Raw genomic sequence first — 21,287 nt, 5'->3', positions numbered from 1 at the left:
CTTGTTGAATGTGCTGTTGGGCTTTTAATGTACCAAGTCCATAAATTAACACTGAGCCCCATCATGGGAGCCGAAATGCTAATTTGACATTGCCATCTCCAGTTTACGGTGAAATTTGAAGCAGGGTCACTGGAAGTGAAATGTTAATTCTGTTTCTCTCCATGAATTCTGCCAGCATTTGCTGGTTTCTCCAGCAATTTCTGTTTTTTATTGGCTTGAGCTCTCCAGTATGCACACGGTCCGATATTCCACTTCAAGGTGTACCCTGGGTCCGTTTCGAGTTTTGGCGTTTGTCTGCGGTGGGTTGCTGTAGTCGTTGGTTGAGGGTGGGGAGGAGGGAAGAGGTGAGGTGGCAGCGGTAGGTGACACCAGCGCATGCGTGTTTGGTCTTAGTTTCTCCCTTTTCCCCTTCCCCGTCACTATGGCGTTCACTCTGTACTCGCTGCTCCAGGCCGCGCTGCTCTGTGTTAATGCTGTCGCCGTGCTTCATGAAGAACGTTTCCTCAACAAGAGTAAGTGTGAACCCGGAAAATTAAATTTAAAAAAAATACTCTTAAAGGGGACTGTTGTTAAAGGGACACCGCAAGCCGGGAATCTCACTCAAGGAACAACAACAACTTACAGGATAGCGCCTACCTCTCATGTAATACAGCATTACCCACCCACCCGCAGCGCTTGAAAACGGGACATTTTAAAATCAGAAAATCAGGCAGATTAGCTCAGATGACCGAATGTTTGATCGAAGAGGGGGATTTCAGGGAGTAAGATTTAAAAGTAAGGACGGAATTCCCGAGATTAGGACCTTGGCAGCTGAAGGCATTGCCCCGTTGAAGAGACTTAAAACAGGGGTGCTCAGTTCTAAGGAAGGGTCACTGGACCCGAATGTTAACTCTGCTTTCTGTCCACAGATGCTGCCAGACGTGCTGAGATTCTCCAGTTATTTCTATTTTTGTTGGTGACGGTGGAAGTTTGTTTTCAGACTGGAGGCCTGTGACCAGCAGTGTTCCGCGGGGATTGGTGCTGGGTCCAATTTTGTTTGTAATTTATATAAATGATTTGGATGAGAATTTGGGAGGCATAATTAGTAAACTTGTGGATGACACCAAAATTGGTGGTATAGTTGACAGTGAGGAAGTTCATCTAAAATTACAAAGGGATCTTGATCAACTGGGCCAGCAGGCTGCGGATTGGCAGTTGGAGGTTAATTTGGATAAATGCGAGGTATTGCATTTTTGTAAAACAAAGAAGGGCAGCACTGCTACAGTTAATGGTAGGGTCCTACATAGTGTTGTTGAACGCAGAGACCTTGAGGTTCAGGTACATAGTTCTTGAAAGCTGCATCACAGTTGGACAGGGTGGTTAAGAAAGCGTTTAGCACCCTTGCTTTCATTACTCAGACCATTGAGTAGGACATTGGTGAGGCCATTTTTGGAGTACTGTGTACAGTTCTCGTCACCCTGCTATGGAAAGGATATTATTAAATTGGAGAGGGTCCAGAAAAGGTTTTTGATTTGATTTATTATTGTCACATGTACCTAAGTATAGTGAAACGTTTTGTTTTGCGTGCACTACGGCAAATCATACCATACAAAGATCAAAGGGTGATAGAACAGTTTCAGGAATACCAAAATTATGGCTGTAGAGAAGGTGCATAAAAAGCAAGGTCAACATTAAATTTGAAATTTGAGCGGTCCATTCAGCAGTCTAATGTCAGCGGGAAAAAGCTGTTCTTGAACCTGTTGGGACGTGTGTTGAAGCTTTTGTATCTTCTGCCTGATGTAAGAGGCTGCAAGAGATTATAACTGGTGTGGGAGTGGTCTTTGATGTTGGCTGCCTTTCCACGACAACGAAAAGTATATGTGGAGTCAATGGATGGAAGGCAGGCTTGTGTGATGATCTGGGCTGTGTTCACAACTTCCTGTAGTTTCTTATCATCCTAGGCACAGCAGTTGCTGTACCAAGCCGTAATGCATCCAAATAGAATGCTTTCTATGGTGTATCTATAAAAGTTGGTGAGTGTATTTACAGACATGCCAAATTTCCTAAGCCTCCACTGGAAGAAGAGCTGTTGTTGTGCCTTCTTGACTGTTACATCTATATGGGTGGACCAGGACAGATTGTTGGTGATCATCACTCGTAGGAACTTGAGGCAATGAAACCTCTCCACCCCAGCACCATTGATGTGGATAAGGGTGTGCCGTCCTCCTTGCTTTCTGAAGTCAATGATCAGCTCTTCCGTTTTGCTGACATTGAGGGAAAGATTGTTATCTTTGCACCACGTCACCAAGCACTTCCTGTATTCTGTTTCATCATTGTTTGATATCCGGCCTACAACAGTGCTGTCATCAGCCAACTTGTTGATTGAGTTCAGACAAAATTTGGCCACAGTCATGAGTGTACAGGTAGTACAGTAGGGGCCTGAGTACACTTCCTTGTGGAGCACCAGTATTGAGGATTGTCATGAGAAGGTGCTGTTGCCTATCTTCATTGATAGTGGTCTATGGGTCAGGAAGTCAAGGATTCAGTTACAGAGGGTGGAGCAGAGACACATGTTTTGGAGTTTGGAGATTAGTGTGGTTGGGATTATAGTATTGGGGCGGGGCAGTAGTCAATAAGTAGAAGCTTGACATATTATCCAGATGTTCCAGGGATGAGTGTAGGGCTACGGAAATAGGGTCTGCTGTGGACCTGTTGCGCCAGTACGTCAGCCTTCCTGCTCATCTTATGCTGCTTGGCCTGCTCTGTTCATCCAGCTCTACACCTTATTATATCAGGGATCAAGGGAGGCTGGTTTTGATGTGTGACATGACTAACCTCTCGAAGCACTTCATAATTATGGGGGTCGGAGCCACCGGGTGGTAGTCATTGAGGAACGTTGCATGTGTTTTCTTTGATACTAGAATGATGGTGTTCTTCTTGAAGCAGATGGGGACTTCAGATTGTTGCAAGGGGAGATTAAAGATGTCAGCGAATACTCCTGCTAGCTGGTCCGCACAGATTCTGAGTACACCGCTGCGGACTCCATCTGGGCCAGTCTCTTTCAGTGGATGCACTCTCAAGAAGGCCAACCTGATGTCTGCAGTGTTGACTGAGGGAACAGGTGCATCCACGATTGTTGGGGCGATTTCATTGACCTTCTTTTCGAACCAAATGTAAAAAGCATTGAGCACATCAGGGAGGGATGTATTTTTGTGTGCTATTCTGTTCTGCTCCATTTTGTAGTCCATTATGTCATGTAGGCCTTGCCACAGACTGCGGGCATCTGTGTGATTAGTTTGGGTCTCTAACATAGTCCGGTACTGCCTCTTGGCATCTGTAATGGTATTGCAGAGGTGACATCTGGATTTCCTGTAAAGGTCTGGGTTGTCTGACTTGAACACCTGGCTTTCAGTAGGCAATGGATTTCCTGGTTCGTCAATGGTTTCTGGTCGGGTAACATTTGGATTAATTTTTCGCGCACGCAGTCCTCTCCACTCTTGACCAGATTTACTAAGATGTTGCCAAGACTGGAGAGTTCGAGTTATAAGGATAGGCTAGGACTTTTTTCACTGGAGCATAGAAGGTTGATAGAGGTGTATAAAATCATGAGGGGCATAGATAAGGTGAATAGCAAAGGTCTTTTCCCTAGGATGAGGGAGTTCAAAACTAGGGGGCATATTTTTAAGGTGAGAGGAGAAAGATTTTAAAAGGGACCGGAGGGGCAACTTTTTCACACAGGGTGGTTCATATGTGGTAGAGACAAATACAGTTAGAACATTTAAAAGATGTTTGGATAGGTACAAGAATGGGAAAGGTTTAGAGGCATATGGGTCAAATGCAGGCAAATAGGACTAGTTTAGTTTGGGGAACTTGGTCAACATGGACAAGTTGGACCAAAGGGTCTGTCTCTGTGCTGAATGACTCTACATTTGATTAGAAAAGCCCATGAATGGAAATATTGGTAATGCTGAAAGTAGAAGTTTATCTCAGTGTGAAGGATTACAGTAGCTATGCAAATACTGTCAAGCAGTTGCCCCAGCTTTGATAATCAGTCAGTACCACCAAGAAAGTACCACCACTTGGTCAGAGATCTGGGTGTTCAGGTCCATTGTACCATGAAGGTGGCAACGTAGGTCGATAGAGTGGTCAAGAAGGCATACAGCATGCTTTCATTCATTGGATGGGGTATTGAGTACAAGAGTTGGCAGGTCATGTTACAGTTGTATAGGACTTTGGTTCGACCGCATTTGGAATACTGCATACAGCTCTGGTTGCCGCATTACCAAAAGGATGTGGATGCTTTGGAGAGGGTGCAGAGGAGGTTCACCAGGATGTTGCCTGGTATGGAAGGTGCTAGCTATGAAGAGAGGTTGAGTAGATTAGGATTATTTACATTAGAAAGACGGAGATTGAGGGGGGTCCTGATTGAGGTCTACAAAATCATGAGAGGTATAGACAGGGTGGATAGCAAGAAGCTTTTTCCCAGAGTGGGGGACTCCATTACTAGGGGTCATGATTTCAAGGTGAGAGGGGAAAAGTTTAAGGGAGATATGTGTGGAAAGTTCTTTACACAGAGGGTGGTGGGTGCCTGGAACGCATTGCCAGCAGAGGTGGTAGAGGCGGGCACAGTAGCATCATTTAAGATGTATCTAGACAGATACATGAATGGGCAGGGAGCAGAGGGATACAGATCCTTGGAAAATAGGCGACAGGTTTAGATAGAGGATCTGGATCGGCGCAGACTTGGAGGGCCGAAGGGCCTGTTCCTGTGCTGTAATTTTCTTTGTTCTTTGTACTGAACAAAAGAAATTGGAGCAGGACTAGAATATTCGGCCTCTTGAACTTGCTCTGCCATTCAAGAAGCTTATAGCTGATCTGAATACAATGGAATATAGCCCTAACTTTCTTGGCCTTTCCTTATGAGATAGCCCTCTTTCAACTCAGGAATCAACCCAGTCAGCCTCCTCTGAGCTGTCTCAAATGCACGTATATTCCACCTTCATGTGTGGTCTGACCACCTTGGAGGGAATAATTGGCAGCCAATTCTGAAGCATTGGGAACTAAATTCACCAGACTGTAACGTATCAGGGAAAGATCGAAAAAATGGTAGAAGAGGCTTGTTGATTAAGAATGAAATCACTTCATGAGGATGTAAACAGGTTGTGGCAACTTTATATATAGAACTAATAACAGAAAATGATTTAAGACTATTATGTGAGAGTTTAATATACCCCCTGAGCAGCTATGAATTGGTAGATTGTATAAGTAGACCAGGATGTAGTAAGGCAGAGTGGTTTTAATTTGGGATTTAATTTTTCTAGAGATTAAGGTAAGCAGACTAGCACATGTCAGAATAGTAGCAAAATTATTGTGCACAGTTTTCTGAAACAGTAGCCATTCAATATCATGAGAGGTCAGGGGAGTAAAGTTGCCATTGGTGGAATGATCGAGAATCAATTTAAGGCAATTGACAAAAGAAACAATGAAGAAATGAGAAACTTTCACAATCCGAATACTCTGCCTGAGTCTGTGGTCAAGGCAGGCTCAGGTTGATATAGAGATTGTTGATCAGAAAGCAATTAAGGGTTACAGGGAAAAGGCAAGAAAGTGGATGGGAGGAATGTTGGATCAGCCATGATCCTATTCAGTGGTGCAGCAGGTTCGAGGGGTTGAACAGCCTATTCCTATCTCCTATAGTCTCAGCTGAGGCATCGAAGAGGTAATTGATTATTGTCTGGAAAGGTAGAATGTGCGGGGCTATGAGGAGGAGAAGAGGAGTAGCACCATATAAATTGCTCTTATGGAGATCGGAGTGGACACAGCAGGATGAATAGCCTGCTTCTTCGCTATAACAATTTGTGAACCTGTGAATATGTCCTAGAACCAACAAGGGACTGATCATATTAGATTTATTAATAATCCAGATTCAGTCAATGGCTTAACGGTGTGTAAGTATTTATTAAATAACAAACATACTGGGATCGAGTTCAATATAATGTTTGAACGAGAGAAATGTGAAATAGCTACTAAGAATCTAGACATAGGTAAGATTGACTAAGTTGTAATGAGCGAGAGATTGCCACAATAAACTGGGCAGCTCTGTTAATGGACAGAATGACAGAAGATCAGTGGAATGTGTTCAATAAATAATTTAATATGATGTAAACTCAATTTATTACCTTATGGGGCAAGAGGTCAGTTTGCAAAAATACAGCCCTGGGTATCCATGGAGAGATCAGGAACAGCATAAGAATAAAAGAAAAATCATACATTTTTATTTAAACAAAGGTACGGATCCTGGCAGGGAGAAAGAGACAAACAAAGGCAAGAGATGACACAACAGATGTTGAGCTACAAAACGGAATCAAAATAAATGCATGCAGTTTTGAGAATTACTCAAACAGAAGGTGGTGAAGAGATATGTGGACTCTTTGAAAATTGCTAATGTCTGCCATTTCCTTGCTTGTATTTGTCTCACCATTGAATAAATATTTTGAGTCTGTGAATCATCAGAATTAATAGAAGGAAACTGAGAATTATGATGAAGCTAATAGCATTAAAAAGTGACAAATATTCAGGAATCATTGGTTTCCATTCAGTGTTTTAGATGAGAACATTGTAGACGTTCAAATCTTGCAAAATGGTTTGGCAACCATTCCTTTAGATGAAAACATAGAATTTTTCAATCTGCTATTTAAGAAAGGTAAGTGGAGGGACTTTCTAAGCTCAGTTTTTGAACATGTCAAAAAATTTTCAGTTGATTAGAGAAAAGCAAAATGTATTTGTAAAGTTTAGGTCATGTCTTGACAAGACTGCATTTTTTTTGGGAAGGTAACTAAAACGTGAGCTGGGAAATATCTGTGGAGAGAGAAACAGTTAACATTTTAAGTCCAAAACTGCTGTTTATCTTAACTCTGTTTCTTTCTGTACAGATGTTGCCACATTGCTGAATTTCTCCAGCATTTTCTGTTTTTAGTTTGAGTATTTTGCTTTAGTTAGAATATTGTTATGATTACAGCTGATTTTATGACTGGACAAGTCAGATTCCAGATTGAATTCTGGCTTGATGGATACAGTTTTGTTTTTGGTTTTAACAAGTGGTCTTTCACCGAAACAAACACGCAAAGCTGTTGTTTAGTGTTAAAGAAGAAAATGGAAGTTCATTATACAAAAAAAGGGTTAAATCGAGCATAAATAGTGAATATATTTACATATAACACAAATTCAAAGATTTTGTAACATGCAATAAGAATATAATCATATTAATCTCAAAAACACTCCATGACAGTACTCATAGAGTCGTACAGCACGGAAACAGACCCTTCAGTCCAACCAGTCCATGCAGAACATAATTCCAAAATAAACTAGTCCCTCCTGCCTGCTCCTGGCCCATATCCCTCCAAACCTTACCTGTTCATGTACTTATCCAAATGTCTTTTAAGCATTGTAATTGTACCCATTTCTACTACTTCCTCAAGAAGTTCATTCCACATGCGAACCAATTTTTGTGTAAAAAATTTGCTTCTTATGTCGTTTTAAAATCTCTCTCCTCTCAACTTAAAATGTGCCCCATAGTCTTGAAATCCCCCACCCTAGGGAAAAGACAACTACCATTAACTCTATCTGTACCTCTCATTATTTTGTAAACTTCTAACAGGTTGCCTCTCAATCTCCTACAATCCAGTGAAAAAAGTCCCAGCCTATCCAGCCTTTCTTTATAACACAAACCTTTAAATCTCCTCTGAACCCTCTCCAGCTTGATAATTTCCTTCCTGTAACTGGGCAACCAGAACTGGACACAGTATTCCAGAAGAGGCCTTACCAATGTCCTGTATGATCTCAACATAACATCCCAACTCTTGTACTTGAAGGACTGAGCAATGAAGTCAAGTGTGCCAAACACTTTTTTAACCACCCTGTCTATTTGTGACACAGACTTCAAAGAACTAGGTCCCTCTGTTCTACAACACTACCCAAGGCCCTACCATTAATTGTGTAAGCCCTACTCCTGTTTGTTGTACCAAAATGCAATACCTCTTATTTATCCAGATTGAACTCCATCTGCCATTTTTCAGCCCATTGACCCATTTGATGAAAATCCCTCTAATCTTAGAAAACCTTCTGTCTACAACGCGACCAATTTTGGTATTGTTTGCAAACTTTCTAACCAATCCTTCTATATTCTCATCCAAATAGTTTATATAAATGGCAAACAAAAGAGGACACCAAACCAATCCCTCTGGAACACCGCTAGTCACAGGCCTCCAGCCTGAAAAGCAACCCTCCTCCATTACTCTTTCTCCTGCCATTAAGCCAATTATGTATCCAATTGGCAAGCTCACCCTGAATCCCATGTGATCTAACTTTACTAATTAATCTACCATGTGGAACCTTATCAAAGGCTTTGCTAAAATCCAAATAAACAATGTCCACTGGTCTGCTATCGTCAATCTTTTGGTAACTTCCTCAAAAAACTCAATCAAGTTTGTGAGACATGATTTTCCTCCCACAAAACCATGCTGACTACCTCTAATCAATTTTTGCCTCTCTAAACATCCATAAATCCTATCTTTTATAAATCATCTCCAACAATTTATCCACAACCAAAGTTAGACTCACAGGTCTGTAGTTCCCCAGTTTCTCCTTGCAAACCTTTCTTAAAAAAAGGTATAACATTAGCCATCCTCCAGTCATCAGGCACCTCACCAGTAGTTACAGATTATGCAAATTTCCTCCCTTTCTTCCCATAACATTCTGGGATACATTAGATCGGGTCCTGGAGATTTATCCACCTTTATATTCTCTAAGACCTCCTGAACCTCCTTTTCTGTAATGTGAGCTGTTTTTAAAACATCAAAGTTTATTTCTCTGCATTCTCTAGACTCCATTTCTTTCTCCACAGTAAAAACTGATGCAAAATATTCATTTAGTATCTCTCCCATCACCTGGGGTTCAACATCCTTTACCTGTGAACAGTCTACTCCAATGAAGTTTTGAAAGTTCTTGTCTCATACCATTAAAATTTGCCTTACTCCAATTAAAAATTTTAACTTTTATGGAAGGCTTATCCTTTTGCATAATCATTTTGAAACCAGTAGAATTATGATCGTTAGACCCAAAGTATTCCCCAACTTTTACTTCAGTCGCCTGCTGTGCCTTATTGCCCAAAAGAAGATCTAATTTTCTTCCTTCTCTAGTAGGAGCATCCACATAATGATAAAGAAAATTTTCTTGAACACATCTGACAAATTCTTCACCATCCAAACCTTTAACTCTATGGTAGCCCCAGTCAATGTTTGGAAAATTAAAATTTGCCATTACTACAACTTGATTATGCTTACATATTTGTTTCTCAATTTCCCTGTTACTATTGTGGGGGGGAAGCGCTGTTGTACAGTCTCAACAAAGTGATCTTTTCTTCCTTATTTGTAATTTCTACCCATATATTTTCACTGGATGATTTTTCAGAAAGATCTTCCCTAGTTACAGCAGTAATGCATTCCTTAATCGAAAACACCACCACCATTCCCCCCCCACCCCAGCATTTAAAACCCGGAACATTGACCAGCCAGTCTTGTCCATTTCTCAGCCAAGTTTCTGTAATAGCTATGATGTCCCAATTCCATGTTCTTGAACATGTCCTGAGTTCATCAGCCTTACCTGTAAGACCCCTTGCAGTGAAATAAATGCAATTTAGTTCTTCAGAGTTACTACATACTTTGACTCTCTCTTGGCTTTTTTTCCTAATTGACATGTTCTCCTCACATGCAGAACCTTCCCAGTCAATCCTTCTGTTTACACTGCTACTTAGAATTCCTCCACTCCCCTCTCTATCAGAATAAAGTCCCGCTTAATGGAATAAGTAAATCTCCATCTCCCTTTCCAGTTTAGGTTAGACCCATCCTTTTAAACAGGTCTTTTCTGTCCCAAAAGATATTCCAATTGTCCAAAAACCTGAATCCCTGAACAATACACCGGTTCTTCAGCCATTGATTTTTCTCCTTTAACCTTCTGTTCCTTCCTTGTTTGAGTTTGGCATTGGGAGTAAACCAGAAATTACTACTTTCAAGGTTCTATTTTTTTAATCTTCTACCTAACCTGTTAAATTCACTCTGTACTGCTTTAATCTTTTCCCCAAAAATGTCATTCCTGCCAATGTATACAGTAATTTCTGGCTTCTCAATCTCACCTTTAACAATATGCTTGAAATGTTTAGAGACATCCTTAATCCTAGCACCAGGAAAGCAATAAACCATCCTAAATTTACACACTCTGCCACAGAATCATCTGTTTATGCCCCTGACAGGAGAGTCCCCTATAAAAACAATTCTTTTAAATTTCATCTAAAGCTACCTAACATAAGAATCATTCCAAGTGCCCAATAACTGACTGGCCCTTCCATTTTCCTTGGAGACACTATCCCCTTCTACAATTCCAAAAGCTGAATAGCTATTTGATGGAGGAATGGCCACCGGTGACTTTTGAACTACCTTCTTACCTTTCCTGACAGTCACCCATCCATCTGACTAATTCTGCTGTGTAACAACTTTTCTAAATCTACTAGCCATCTCACACTGGATCTCATATACGGCCTTAATAACATAAAGCCAAAAAAAGTTTCAATAACTCCTTACATATAAAAAAAATTACCTTTCATTATCTACAGAAAATAATGTTAAAATGGAAAAAAAATCAAAATATATGTATCAAACATTTTAAAACTTCAATAAAATCAACCACTTAGCTGATTAACGGAATAAAAATAACTCCTCTTTAATAAATTCATCGAAGTAACAAAAATGTTCTCCAGAGCCGACCATGTGTAGGACTCCCCGAAACAAAAACACAACTCCTTATTTTAAAAAAACTTCGGTTTTTCAAAACAAAACCGTTGCAATGTAAAAAAAAACGCTCTTAAAAACCTTTGCAATGTGAAAAATCCCTCTAAAACACATGCAGACTTTTTAACTTCTGAATTTAGAATAAAAAAAATCTCAGCCATTCACTGTAAACCCCTTAAAAGCTCGTTCAAAACAAAAGTCCATTCTTAAAAAAAATTACAATTTTCTTTGTTTTTGCATGTTAATGAAACAAAATGAATAAAAATCTTATATTAATAAAATATAATGACTGAAATAAGTTGTTTTTTTAGAAAAAAGTCTAATAAATCTTTAACTACACCTGCAATCCCAAGAGCAATTTTTTTCTCTATCACCCATACAAGGCTGCAAATCCCACATTTGAAAGTCTGATAGCCTCTTGCTGGAGCCTTCGTACAACTGAGTTTAAACTTTCTCAGATTCAAAAAGACCCTTTCAAGGTTTTAATCAAACACTTCTGGTCTGGAACTTTTACTAAATTTCTTTCATTGAGGTAATCTATTTCTTAACACTTCAAATTAACTAATTTTCTTAGGAGCAACCACTTTACACATGCACCTTGGGCCATGGGCCAAGACCCAGTAGAACTGCCCAAGCTAAAGCTTAAAGTAAAAGCTTTCTTTGCAAGCTATGGGTGTTTCCCTTAATAAAAAGAGGAAAAATAAATCTATCCATGACCTTCCAAACTAGAGCCTAATGTGCAACTGTTTACTTTGTTCATTTTTAATTATTCTAATGAAAACAACAACCCTTTACTCTCCAGGAAGTCTTTCTCTGATACTGTGCTTTAAAAGAAATCACCATGACTGCAGAAATACTTATAAATTAATCATTAAAATCCTTCTGACACTGAAAATCTATAAAATTCAAATAAATGATATGAAAATATATATAAAGCACATCACAACTTTCAGAAGACTTTTGGCAGATCCATTCTGAAGTTAAGGTTTGCTAAAGTTAAACCTTGTAGAATTGAAGTCAGATTATTGACTGGGATAGGAAATTGTGTTTATGAGTAGGGAAGAGATGATAGGCAAGGCTCCCCTTCTTTATGCATCTTTGCGCTGATTGAAGAGAACATATTCCGTTACACGAAAAGTTTTATTACTTTTGAGTACTTTAATTGTCAGGAACAGGCAAGTGACAGGCTTTTGTAAGTTTTAAAAGAAAGGCGAATGTTTATTATTCAACACCTGAATGTTCTGGCCAGATGGCGGCAGAGTAAGATGCTCCAGCCGGAGCTCCTCTGCTCCACCTTTTCTTTTTCTTTCTTTCTTCTTTTTCCCTCTTTCTTTTTTCTGAAACCAACCCAGCCCCTGCCCCGCCACTCCCCGCTTCTGCGTTAGGGGAGTGGGGGAACTGGCAAGCCCGGGTGGTGAATCCTGGAGCAGCATGCATGTGTAAGCGGTCCTGGAGCAGGGGCCAGCCCAGGGGAAGCGGTCCCGGAACATACCTTGGAGCAGCTGAGAGCTAGTATGGAGTGGACTGGAGGCTTGGAGCCGAACAGTGACGGTTGTTGGACTGGGCTCTGGCACTGATGGTCAGACTACATGGCAAAGTCCCTGCTCTGAACTGCTGCAATGTAATGTTTATTTGGAACATTTTTTAATCTGAATGTAATGTCAATCCTTTGACCATGTCTTATTTCTAACTTATTCTTTGAACATTGTAAGGTAATGCAATTACCTTTTTTATTCCTTTTTTGTACCTAAGATTTGTACCTAGGTACTTGTACCTAATATGGTGCCGTGAGAGGTGAAATTGTATAACTTCACTGTACTGCTGCAAGTCTCTACTGGAGTACACGTGACAATAAAGGATATTCTATTCTCCACCTAGCCCTGCTTTCATTCAGATGTACATACACTCAGGAGAAAATTGTAATTATAAAAGTAGAGATAGCAAGAACTGCAGATGCTGGAGTCAGAGATAACAAAGTGTGGAGCTGGAGGGACACAGCAGGCCAGACAGCATCAAAGGAACAGGAAAGCTGACATTTCGGGTCAGAGATGGTAGGAACAGCAGATGCTGGAGAATCTGAGATAACAAGGTGTAGAGCTGGATGAGCACAGCAGGCCAAGCAGCATCAGAGGAGCAGGACCCTTCTTCAGAAAATTCTCTGAAATGTCAGCTTTCCTGTTCCTCTGTTGCTGCCTGGCCAGCTGTGTTCCTCCAGCTCCACACTTTGCTATCCCTAATTACAAAAGTAGCATGTGTTTATGCTTTATGATTCAAGAACTCTTTGTATTTTCCCAGGGTGAAGACGTGAAGTGATGCAGGCTTGTAATGTCTGTCCACTGAAGGAAGACTCTGGTGGTTTGTAAGGATGGATTCGCTGTTGCAGATTTCATTTATTGTACTCCAATCGAGGTACAATAGTGAAACCCTGGTACAGTTCTTCAGGTAGAAATTTCAGGGCCAGCCTGCATCTCATGGCTTAAGAGCAAATGTTCTTAGGCAGGGTCTTTGCTCCTTGTTGGCATATATGTTTCTGTCTGTCTAACCAGAACATGCGTTTTAAGACCCTTAGCAAAAATTTCGTTATATGACCAGAGCATCTCTTACCTCTTCCAATTACCCTCTTAATTAGTTTCTAATGGTTTGACCATTGGCAGGCAGTGTGTCCAGATAGCACTTATCCACATATGATTTTGGTAAAATATGCTTTTCTCACCCATTGTTTGTCACATCTGGAGTCACTGTGGCTGCATCAGTATTGTGAAAATAATCTTTCAATTAGGATCCGGTCAGACCGCATTTGGAATATTGTGAGCAGTTTTGGTCTCTGTATCATGAGGAAGAATGTACTGGTGTTGGAGAGGTCCAAAGGAGGTTTTCAAGAATGATCCCAGGGATCAAAGGACTCATCATGAGGAATAGTTGTATTTGATGGAGTTTGGAAAGATGAGGACGCATCTCATTGAAACTTACAGAATATTGAGAGGCCTGGATAGATTTGATGTGGGGAAGATGTTTTCGCTGGTAGAAGAGACTAGGACCCAAGAGCACAGCCTCAGAGTGAAGGGATGACCTTTTAGAACTGAGATGAGAAATTTCTTCAGCCAGAATATGGTAAGTCTGTGGAAATCACTGCTGCAGAAGACTGAGGAGACCACGTCATTGATTATATTTAAGACAGATAAGGTAAGAGAATCAAGGATTACAGGGAGAAGACAGGAGAATGGGGTTGAGAAACATATCAGCCATGATCGAATGGCAGGGCAGGTGGACAAGGCCTAATTCTGCTCCTCTGTGTTATGGTCTTGCAATTTAATAACTGGCTCGGACAATAAACTTACCTTGATGAATCATAGATTTATGTGCTTGGCAAGGAATTAGATCACCTGGGCTCCATTTTAACTTATTTTTACTTTTCTGGTTTCCATTTCATAATTCCATTTTTATAGTTCATAGGTTTGTATTGCATGTGTGTGCGAATTGGACAAAGAAAGGCGAAGGAAAGTTGAGATAATAAGCAAGTGCTGTAAGTGGCAGCATGTAACTAGAATTGTGCAAGGATGCATGTTGGGCCTTGACTATTCTCCATATTTATGAACAATTTAAGTGATAGAACATTTGCAAATCCAAATTTGCCATAACGCAAAGATAGGTGGTGTGATAAACACAAGTCACAACAGATGTTAACTTTGTTGTATGAGAAATACTGAAAGAATTTCAACAGTCAAAAATGAGGTTTTCCACTTTAGACCTAGAAAGGGTATAAACAATGGTGAAATGCCGGAAACCATAGATTTCTAGAGAAGGTATTTGGGGATGATTGAGGTGAACAACAGGGTACATGCACATAGATTGTTAAAATGTCAGGTGAACAAGTAACAAAACAACAAGGTGCGTGGAATGCTGGTCTGTCTAGAATATAGGCATTAAACATTATGCTACAGCTATACAAAAGTGCTGAGTGAAAGACACCTGGAACACCGAGAGCAACTGTGGGCACCACACTTTAAGAATTAGTCTTGTTGGTCTTGGATAGGGTGCGGCATGGATTTACTGGAATTAATGTAGGACTCCAGGAGTTAAGTTCAAAAGAAACATAACACAAGCCAAAGCAGCATTTCTTGGTATTCATAAAGTTACAGGATGATTTGATGAAAGTTTTCAAGATATTAGGGGAAAACAGGATTATAAAAGATGAACTGTTCCAATTGATTAGCATATCTGAGACTAGTGTGCATAGTCTAAAAAAGTATGAAATTATGAAACACTTTAACATACAAAGGGCGATACATGTTTCAAACTGCATTCTTTAAATTATGTGAGGTCAATAGTAATACTTAAATAAATGGTGAATTCTTAATATCCAGATGTATTAAGGGATGTTGGCCAAAGGCAAGTTTATAAGGTTAGACACAATTTGCCGTGGTTTCACTAAATGGTGGAATAGGCTCAAGGTGGGGTGGTGGTGTAGTGGTAATATCACTGGACTAATAACACAGAAACCCAGGCTAATGTCCTGGGGACGTGGCTTTAAATCCCACCATAGCAAAGGGTGAAATTTGAATTCACTGGAATAAAAACTAGTATAATATTAACTATTAACTGTCCATGGTTAATCAGATGGATTTTTATGACAATGTCTTCTGGGCAAGGAAATCTGCCATTCTATCTAACTCCAGATCCAGAACAGTGTGGTTGGTTGACTCTTAACTGTTCTCTGAGCAATTAGGGTGGGCAATAAATTCTGGTCTAGCTGGTAATGCCACATTCTACAAATGAATAAAAAGAGGGCTAAATAGCATACTACTACTCTTATGTAACTTAATTTTCTCAAGTGTTATCTGCCTAAGTGCTACAGCAGGTAGCTTAGTAAATGACGGGGCAGGCTGGGGGAACATAGCGGATTGCCATGTCGTCTTGTACTTTTTTTGTATTTCTATAATGATGAAGTGAGAGAATTCAATGAGAACACAACTGTTTTAAATGACCATATGACTAATAGTCATTTTAAAGCTCGGTCATTGTTAATAAACTGCCAAACACATGCATGGGATTTTTAAGTTTCCGTTTATAAGTGAATTTCATTTGATATTGTCTTTGTAGTTGGCTGGGGAACAGACCAGAGCATTGGTGGATTTGGAGAAGAGCCAGGGATTAAATCACAGCTCGTAAATCTAATCCGATCTGTACGAATGGTGATGAGATGTAAGTTCTGCAGATTTGTTATCAGATCTCAATCGTACTTAATCTGCAAAGACTTTGAATTCTCTCTGCCTCTTGTTTAGTACATTCATTTTTTTTTAATTGTCCCCAGCAAGCATGAAGCTTGGTGATTACAATCTTTTACTAGTGGCAGGGGAAATGTAGAATCCTGCTTATTCTCTTGTGCATATCATAGACTCATAGAATCGTACCGCACGGAAACCGACCCTTCGGTCCAACCAGTCCGTGCTGTACATAATCCCAAGCTAAACAAGTCCCACCTGCCTGCTCCTGGCCCATATCCCTCCAGACCTTTCCTATTCATGTATCTATCCAAATGTCTTTTAAACATTGTAATTGTACCCAATCTTTCTCATTTTTCATAAAGAAAGCGGAGCAAGAATAGGACATTTGGCCCCTCAAACCTGCCCTATCCTGCCATGCCATCAGATCATTGATCTGGCCCAGGCTTCTTTTTTCATGCCCCCTCTTCATCATCCTCAACTACTGAATATTTCAAAATCTGTACCCACTCTTTAAATATTTTGTGATCTGGCCTTCATACTCCTCTGGGATATAAAATTCAAGACATTCACTAATCTTTGGGGAAGAAATTCCATTGCTTCTCAGCTTTTTAAATGAGTGCCCCTTATGCTTTAACTATGGAGATTCCCCTACTACTGGAAACATTTTCTCGATATCTGTCAAGCTCCCTTAAAAACTTGTATGTTTCAATAAATCACACCCTCATTCTTTTGATTCTAATTCATTCTAATGAATAAAAGTCTAACCTAGTTATCTGTTCTCAATCTGTCAACCCTTCATTCCAGGAATCACCCTAGTGAACCTGTTTTGAATAGCCTCCAATACCAATATGTCTGTTCTTAAAAGCAGGGACCAAATCTGTACACGTGCTCCAAGTATGGCCTCACCAACACCTTGTATAGCTGGATCAAGTCTTCCTTGTTTTTAAACTTCAACCACAGAGCAATAAAGGCCAAATTTTATTTACCTTCTTAATTACTTGCTGCACCTATATTTTAATGTTTTGTGTTTAATGCACAGAACACTCTGATCCCTCACTGCTAACTTTTTTTGGTGTTTCTCTCTCTCTATCCCTCTCCCCATTTAAATAATAGGCTACCTTTTGCTGTTCTTACCAAAGAGCATGACCTCCCACTTTCCAACATTAAACTACATCTGTCAAGGTTTTACCCACTCACTCAACCTATCTATAATCCCGTTACAGACTCCTTATGTCTGTGGCAAAATGCTCCCACCTATTATTGTATCATCTGTAAATTTGAATGTATTACACACTATTCCCATCTCCAAGCCATTTATGTAGATGGTAAATGATTGAAGCCAAATACTCGTGGCCACCACTATTTAGTCCTTTACAGCTTGAAGAAGACCCATTAATCCTAACTGTCTTTTAACCAAATGCCAATCCATGCTAATACATTACCCACAGTAATGTAACTCCTGTCTTGTATAATAAAATTTTATGTGGCACCTTATCGAATGTCTTCTGGAAATTCATATACAATATATCCACCGATTCATTCCCCTTTATGAACACATTGTTATATCCTCGAAGAATTCTAGCAAATTTGTCGAACATGATTTCCCTTTCAGAAAACGTTATTGACTATTGGATTACATTTAAGCTTTTCTAATTTTTCCTGCAATTTCCTCCTTAATAGTGGACACCAGAATTTTCTCAATGACAGATATTGAGCTAACTAGCCTATAGCTTCCTGCTTTCTGTCTCCTTCCCTTCTTGAACAGAGGCATCATATTAGCGGTTTTCCAATCCTCCCAGATTCTAGTGAGTTCTGGAATATTTTGAGTAATGTCTCACATCTTTTAAAACTCTTAAATGCAGGTCATCAGGTTCTTATGAATTGTCTGCTTTCAGTCTTATTAGTTTGTCAAATATTTGGTCTTTTACGATTGAGAGTGTTAGCAAGAGTTTACTTCCATTGGCACCTTGTTGTCTGATATTTTTGGGATGTTTACAGTGTCCAACACCATAAAGACTGATGCAAAATGATACTTTAAATTATCTGCCTTTCCTTGTTCCTCATTATCAATTCCCCAGTCACATTTTCCAAAGGTCCCACAGCCACTGTGGCTACTGTCTTTTTATAAACCCATAGAAGCTCTTGCTGCTTGTTTTTTTTATTTCATACTAATTTACTTTCATAATTAATTTTCTCCCCTTTTATTAGCTTTTTAGTCATCCATTGCTGCATCCTAAAATATTCCTCCTCCTCTGGTCTGCCGCAAGTTTTTGCTGCCTTGTATGCCTTAGTTTTAAGTAGATACTTTCTTTAATCACTTTTATTAACCATCCTTCTCATTGAGGCCTCCATTTTGACCTGAATAATTTTTTTACTTTGCATGCTGAAATATCTGCTTAAATATCTGTCATTGCTTATCTACTGACCTTTCCCTTAGTCTATTTTCCTAGCCAGTTTAGGCAATGCTTTCTTCACCTTATCCATTGCCCTAATGAGGTAGAATTAATAAGACCTTTTCTTAATTCTACCTCATTGCATATTACTAGAACTAAAATATCTTGTTCCTAGGTATATTCTGCAATTTGCTGCTTTAAGAAACAATCCCTGACACACACTACAAATTTGTCTTCAATGTTACCCATGCCCATCTGATTTGTCGAGTCAACATGCAAATTAAAATCACCCATGATCATTCTAATGCCCTTCTGTGTGCATTCATTAACTTCCAATTTACACTTTGCCCTACAGTGGGGTAACTCTTCAGAAGGCTATAGGCAACTCCCACCTGTGACTTCTTCCCTTTGCTATTTCCTTATTTCTACTCAAACTGATTCCACGTCACAACCTGTCAAGTTTACATCGCTACTCACCACTGCACTGCCATCTTCCTTTATTAAGAATGCCATAACACCACCTTTTCCATTTTGCCTTTTCTGTAGAATGCCGAATACCCTTGAATATTGAATTTCTAGCCCTGGTCACCCTGCAACCAACCTGGCTATAATGTGTTTTATTTATTTCTATTTGTGCTATCAAATCATCTATCCTGTTACAAATTCTGCATGCATTCAGATAAACAGCCTTGAATTTTGACTTTATACCATTAGTAATTATTCTGGTTCTAATTTCTACTGCACCCTGCTTATATTTTCTGTGCCTTCTTGTCACAATTTGCTAATGGTCATCTCTTCACTACCCTTCCTCTCTGTTCGTTTCTTTTTGAATTTTTTAACTTCCCATCAGTTTGAACCCCCCCCCCCTCACTAATTAGTTTTAATCCCTACATACACCTCTAGTAATACAAGTCGCCAGTACACAGGTCCCAACATGGTTCAGATAAAGCTTGTCCCAACAAAACAGCTGTCTTTTTCCTCAGTACTGGTGCCATTGTCCCATGAATTGGAACCCTTTTCTCCCAGTCCAGTCTTTGAGCCATGCATTTACTTCTCTAATCTTAATTACCCTATACCAAATTGCACATAGCAATAATAATCCTGATTATATTATCTTTGCTGTCATGCTTTTCAATTTAGACCCTAGCTGTCATAATCCCTTGTCAGAATCTCCTTCCTAGTCCTACCAATGTGTACAGTGACAACTGGATGCTACCCCTCCCATTCTAAGTTCCTCTGCAGCCCAGAAGAGATGTCCTGAACCTTGGTACCCGACAGGCAACATAGCCTTCAGAACTCTGTCTTTATTGCAGAGAATAGTATTTATTCCCCTAACTATTCTATCCATTATTATTATCTCTCAATTTCCTCCCCCTGTTTGAATGGCAGCTGTGTACCATCATGCTTTGGTTAGTTTGCTCATCTTCCCCGCAGACAATGTCCTCATTCACAATTGGAGCAAGAACTTCTTTCCTATTGTACAAGAGCACTGGTTGCCTCTCCTCCAAAACTAGATTCTAAATACCAATACCTGCCTCAGTCGAAGTCACAAACCTCTGTTCCTGACCACAGACTAAACTTGATGTAATGAACCTAAGGGATGTGACCATCTCCTGAAATACTGTGGCCAGGTAACTCTGAGCTGAAGTTCCGCTAGCATCCAACATGTTCATTGTGAATTGCACTGGTGTCCACCAGCTCCCACAAACTACAGCTGCAGCACATCGCCTGCCCAGCTATTCTTCCTTACTCAATTAATTTGGATGTTAAGTATTTTAAAAGCGAATATCCTAATTGTATTCTTCAACTATAATAACGTTTCCTGTTTTAAGCTGCTTCAAAAAAGTTACAGGAGAAATACCTACCAATCACCTACCTTTCCTGTGACATCACATTTTAGCTTTGACAAGTAGAGACAGGTTGAAGGGGCTGTTTATGGCCTTTCTGTATTTCCTAGTGCAGCTCCACCCACCCAGTTTGCTTCCAGGTAATGCTGACCTGTTGCACACTCCTCCCAGTTCCATTTGAATATTTAGGAAATGAACAGTGATCGTTTTTGAACCAAGGGTATGATACACTTTGAAGTTGCCGCTTTACCCCAGCTTCTTCTACCCCTGCCTCCTGAAGGGATTGAATCCAAGACAGGCACAACTCCTAGGTTGCTAAATGAATGACAATGTTTCACCATGTGGGAAAGTCTATTAGGCTGTAGCCCATCACCATTCAACCTATCCTTTTCAATGTCCTTTTTGGCAAGAATCTGGCTGAAATATTGGCTGTTTTCTTTCCTTCTTTTGACAATCTCAGTTCTAAGGCCAGTTATGGCACCACGCCTGACTGCTAGTGACCAGCTACATCCCCACTAATTCAGTAGAAGCCAATTACAGAATTTACCTGACCGCTTTTCATTGTATGCAATGTAATTGTCATCTGAGCTATCAGTATGTATTGAGGTTATTCAACATTGATCAATAATAAACTAACTAATGTTATTTGTTTTCTTTCTAGTACCGTTAATAGTACTGAACTCCATAACCATTGTACTCTTGTTACTTTTTGGATGAAGAAATGCAAAAGAACGTCAATGCTGTCCTCTGTGGAAATTTGCAGCACGTTTTATTGTTTAACTTCATGATCTCCTTTGAACTGTAGTAAAGGCAAACATTGCATAATTCAGACTTTTGTAGACATAAAATATAAAAGAAAATGGGATCAATGCAAAAAATAATTTCAACTTTTCAATGTACTGTTCCAATTAAACTGTGGAAATTTACAGTTCTGAACATTGTGTTATGTGGTGATGTGAGTAATGTAGAGGAGGAGCACAAGTCAGTTTATTGCACTGGGAG

The 21,287-nt window shown here is 39.8% G+C and overlaps 1 protein-coding gene across 1 annotated transcript; it reads left to right on the top strand.

Annotated features, from left to right (window-relative positions):
• Positions 1-334: 334 nt before the first annotated feature.
• ier3ip1 (immediate early response 3 interacting protein 1) lies at positions 335-21,221 on the top strand. The gene is made up of 3 exons (XM_020528822.2): positions 335-512; positions 15,921-16,022; positions 20,947-21,221. Exons 1-3 carry the CDS (start codon positions 422-424, stop codon positions 21,000-21,002), a joined length of 249 nt encoding a protein of 82 aa, XP_020384411.1. The 5' UTR covers positions 335-421; the 3' UTR covers positions 21,003-21,221.
• Positions 21,222-21,287: the final 66 nt, after the last annotated feature.

This window comes from Rhincodon typus, chromosome 1 (genome assembly GCF_021869965.1).
Source record: "Rhincodon typus isolate 14 chromosome 1, sRhiTyp1.1, whole genome shotgun sequence".
Lineage (NCBI taxonomy): Eukaryota > Metazoa > Chordata > Chondrichthyes > Orectolobiformes > Rhincodontidae > Rhincodon > Rhincodon typus.
Note: the sequence above shows the minus strand (reverse complement) of the source record. Positions and strands in the feature narration are given on the sequence as shown.

Bases quoted from the DNA above. Each gene is read 5' to 3' on its own strand.
- ier3ip1 (XM_020528822.2), top strand. From the start codon at position 422: ATGGCGTTCACTCTGTACTCGCTGCTCCAGGCCGCGCTGCTCTGTGTT. The intron at 513-15,920 runs GTAAGTGTGAAC...TTGTCTTTGTAG, and splicing joins AGAACGTTTCCTCAACAAGA to TTGGCTGGGGAACAGACCAG. The intron at 16,023-20,946 runs GTAAGTTCTGCA...TTTTCTTTCTAG, and splicing joins TGTACGAATGGTGATGAGAT to TACCGTTAATAGTACTGAAC.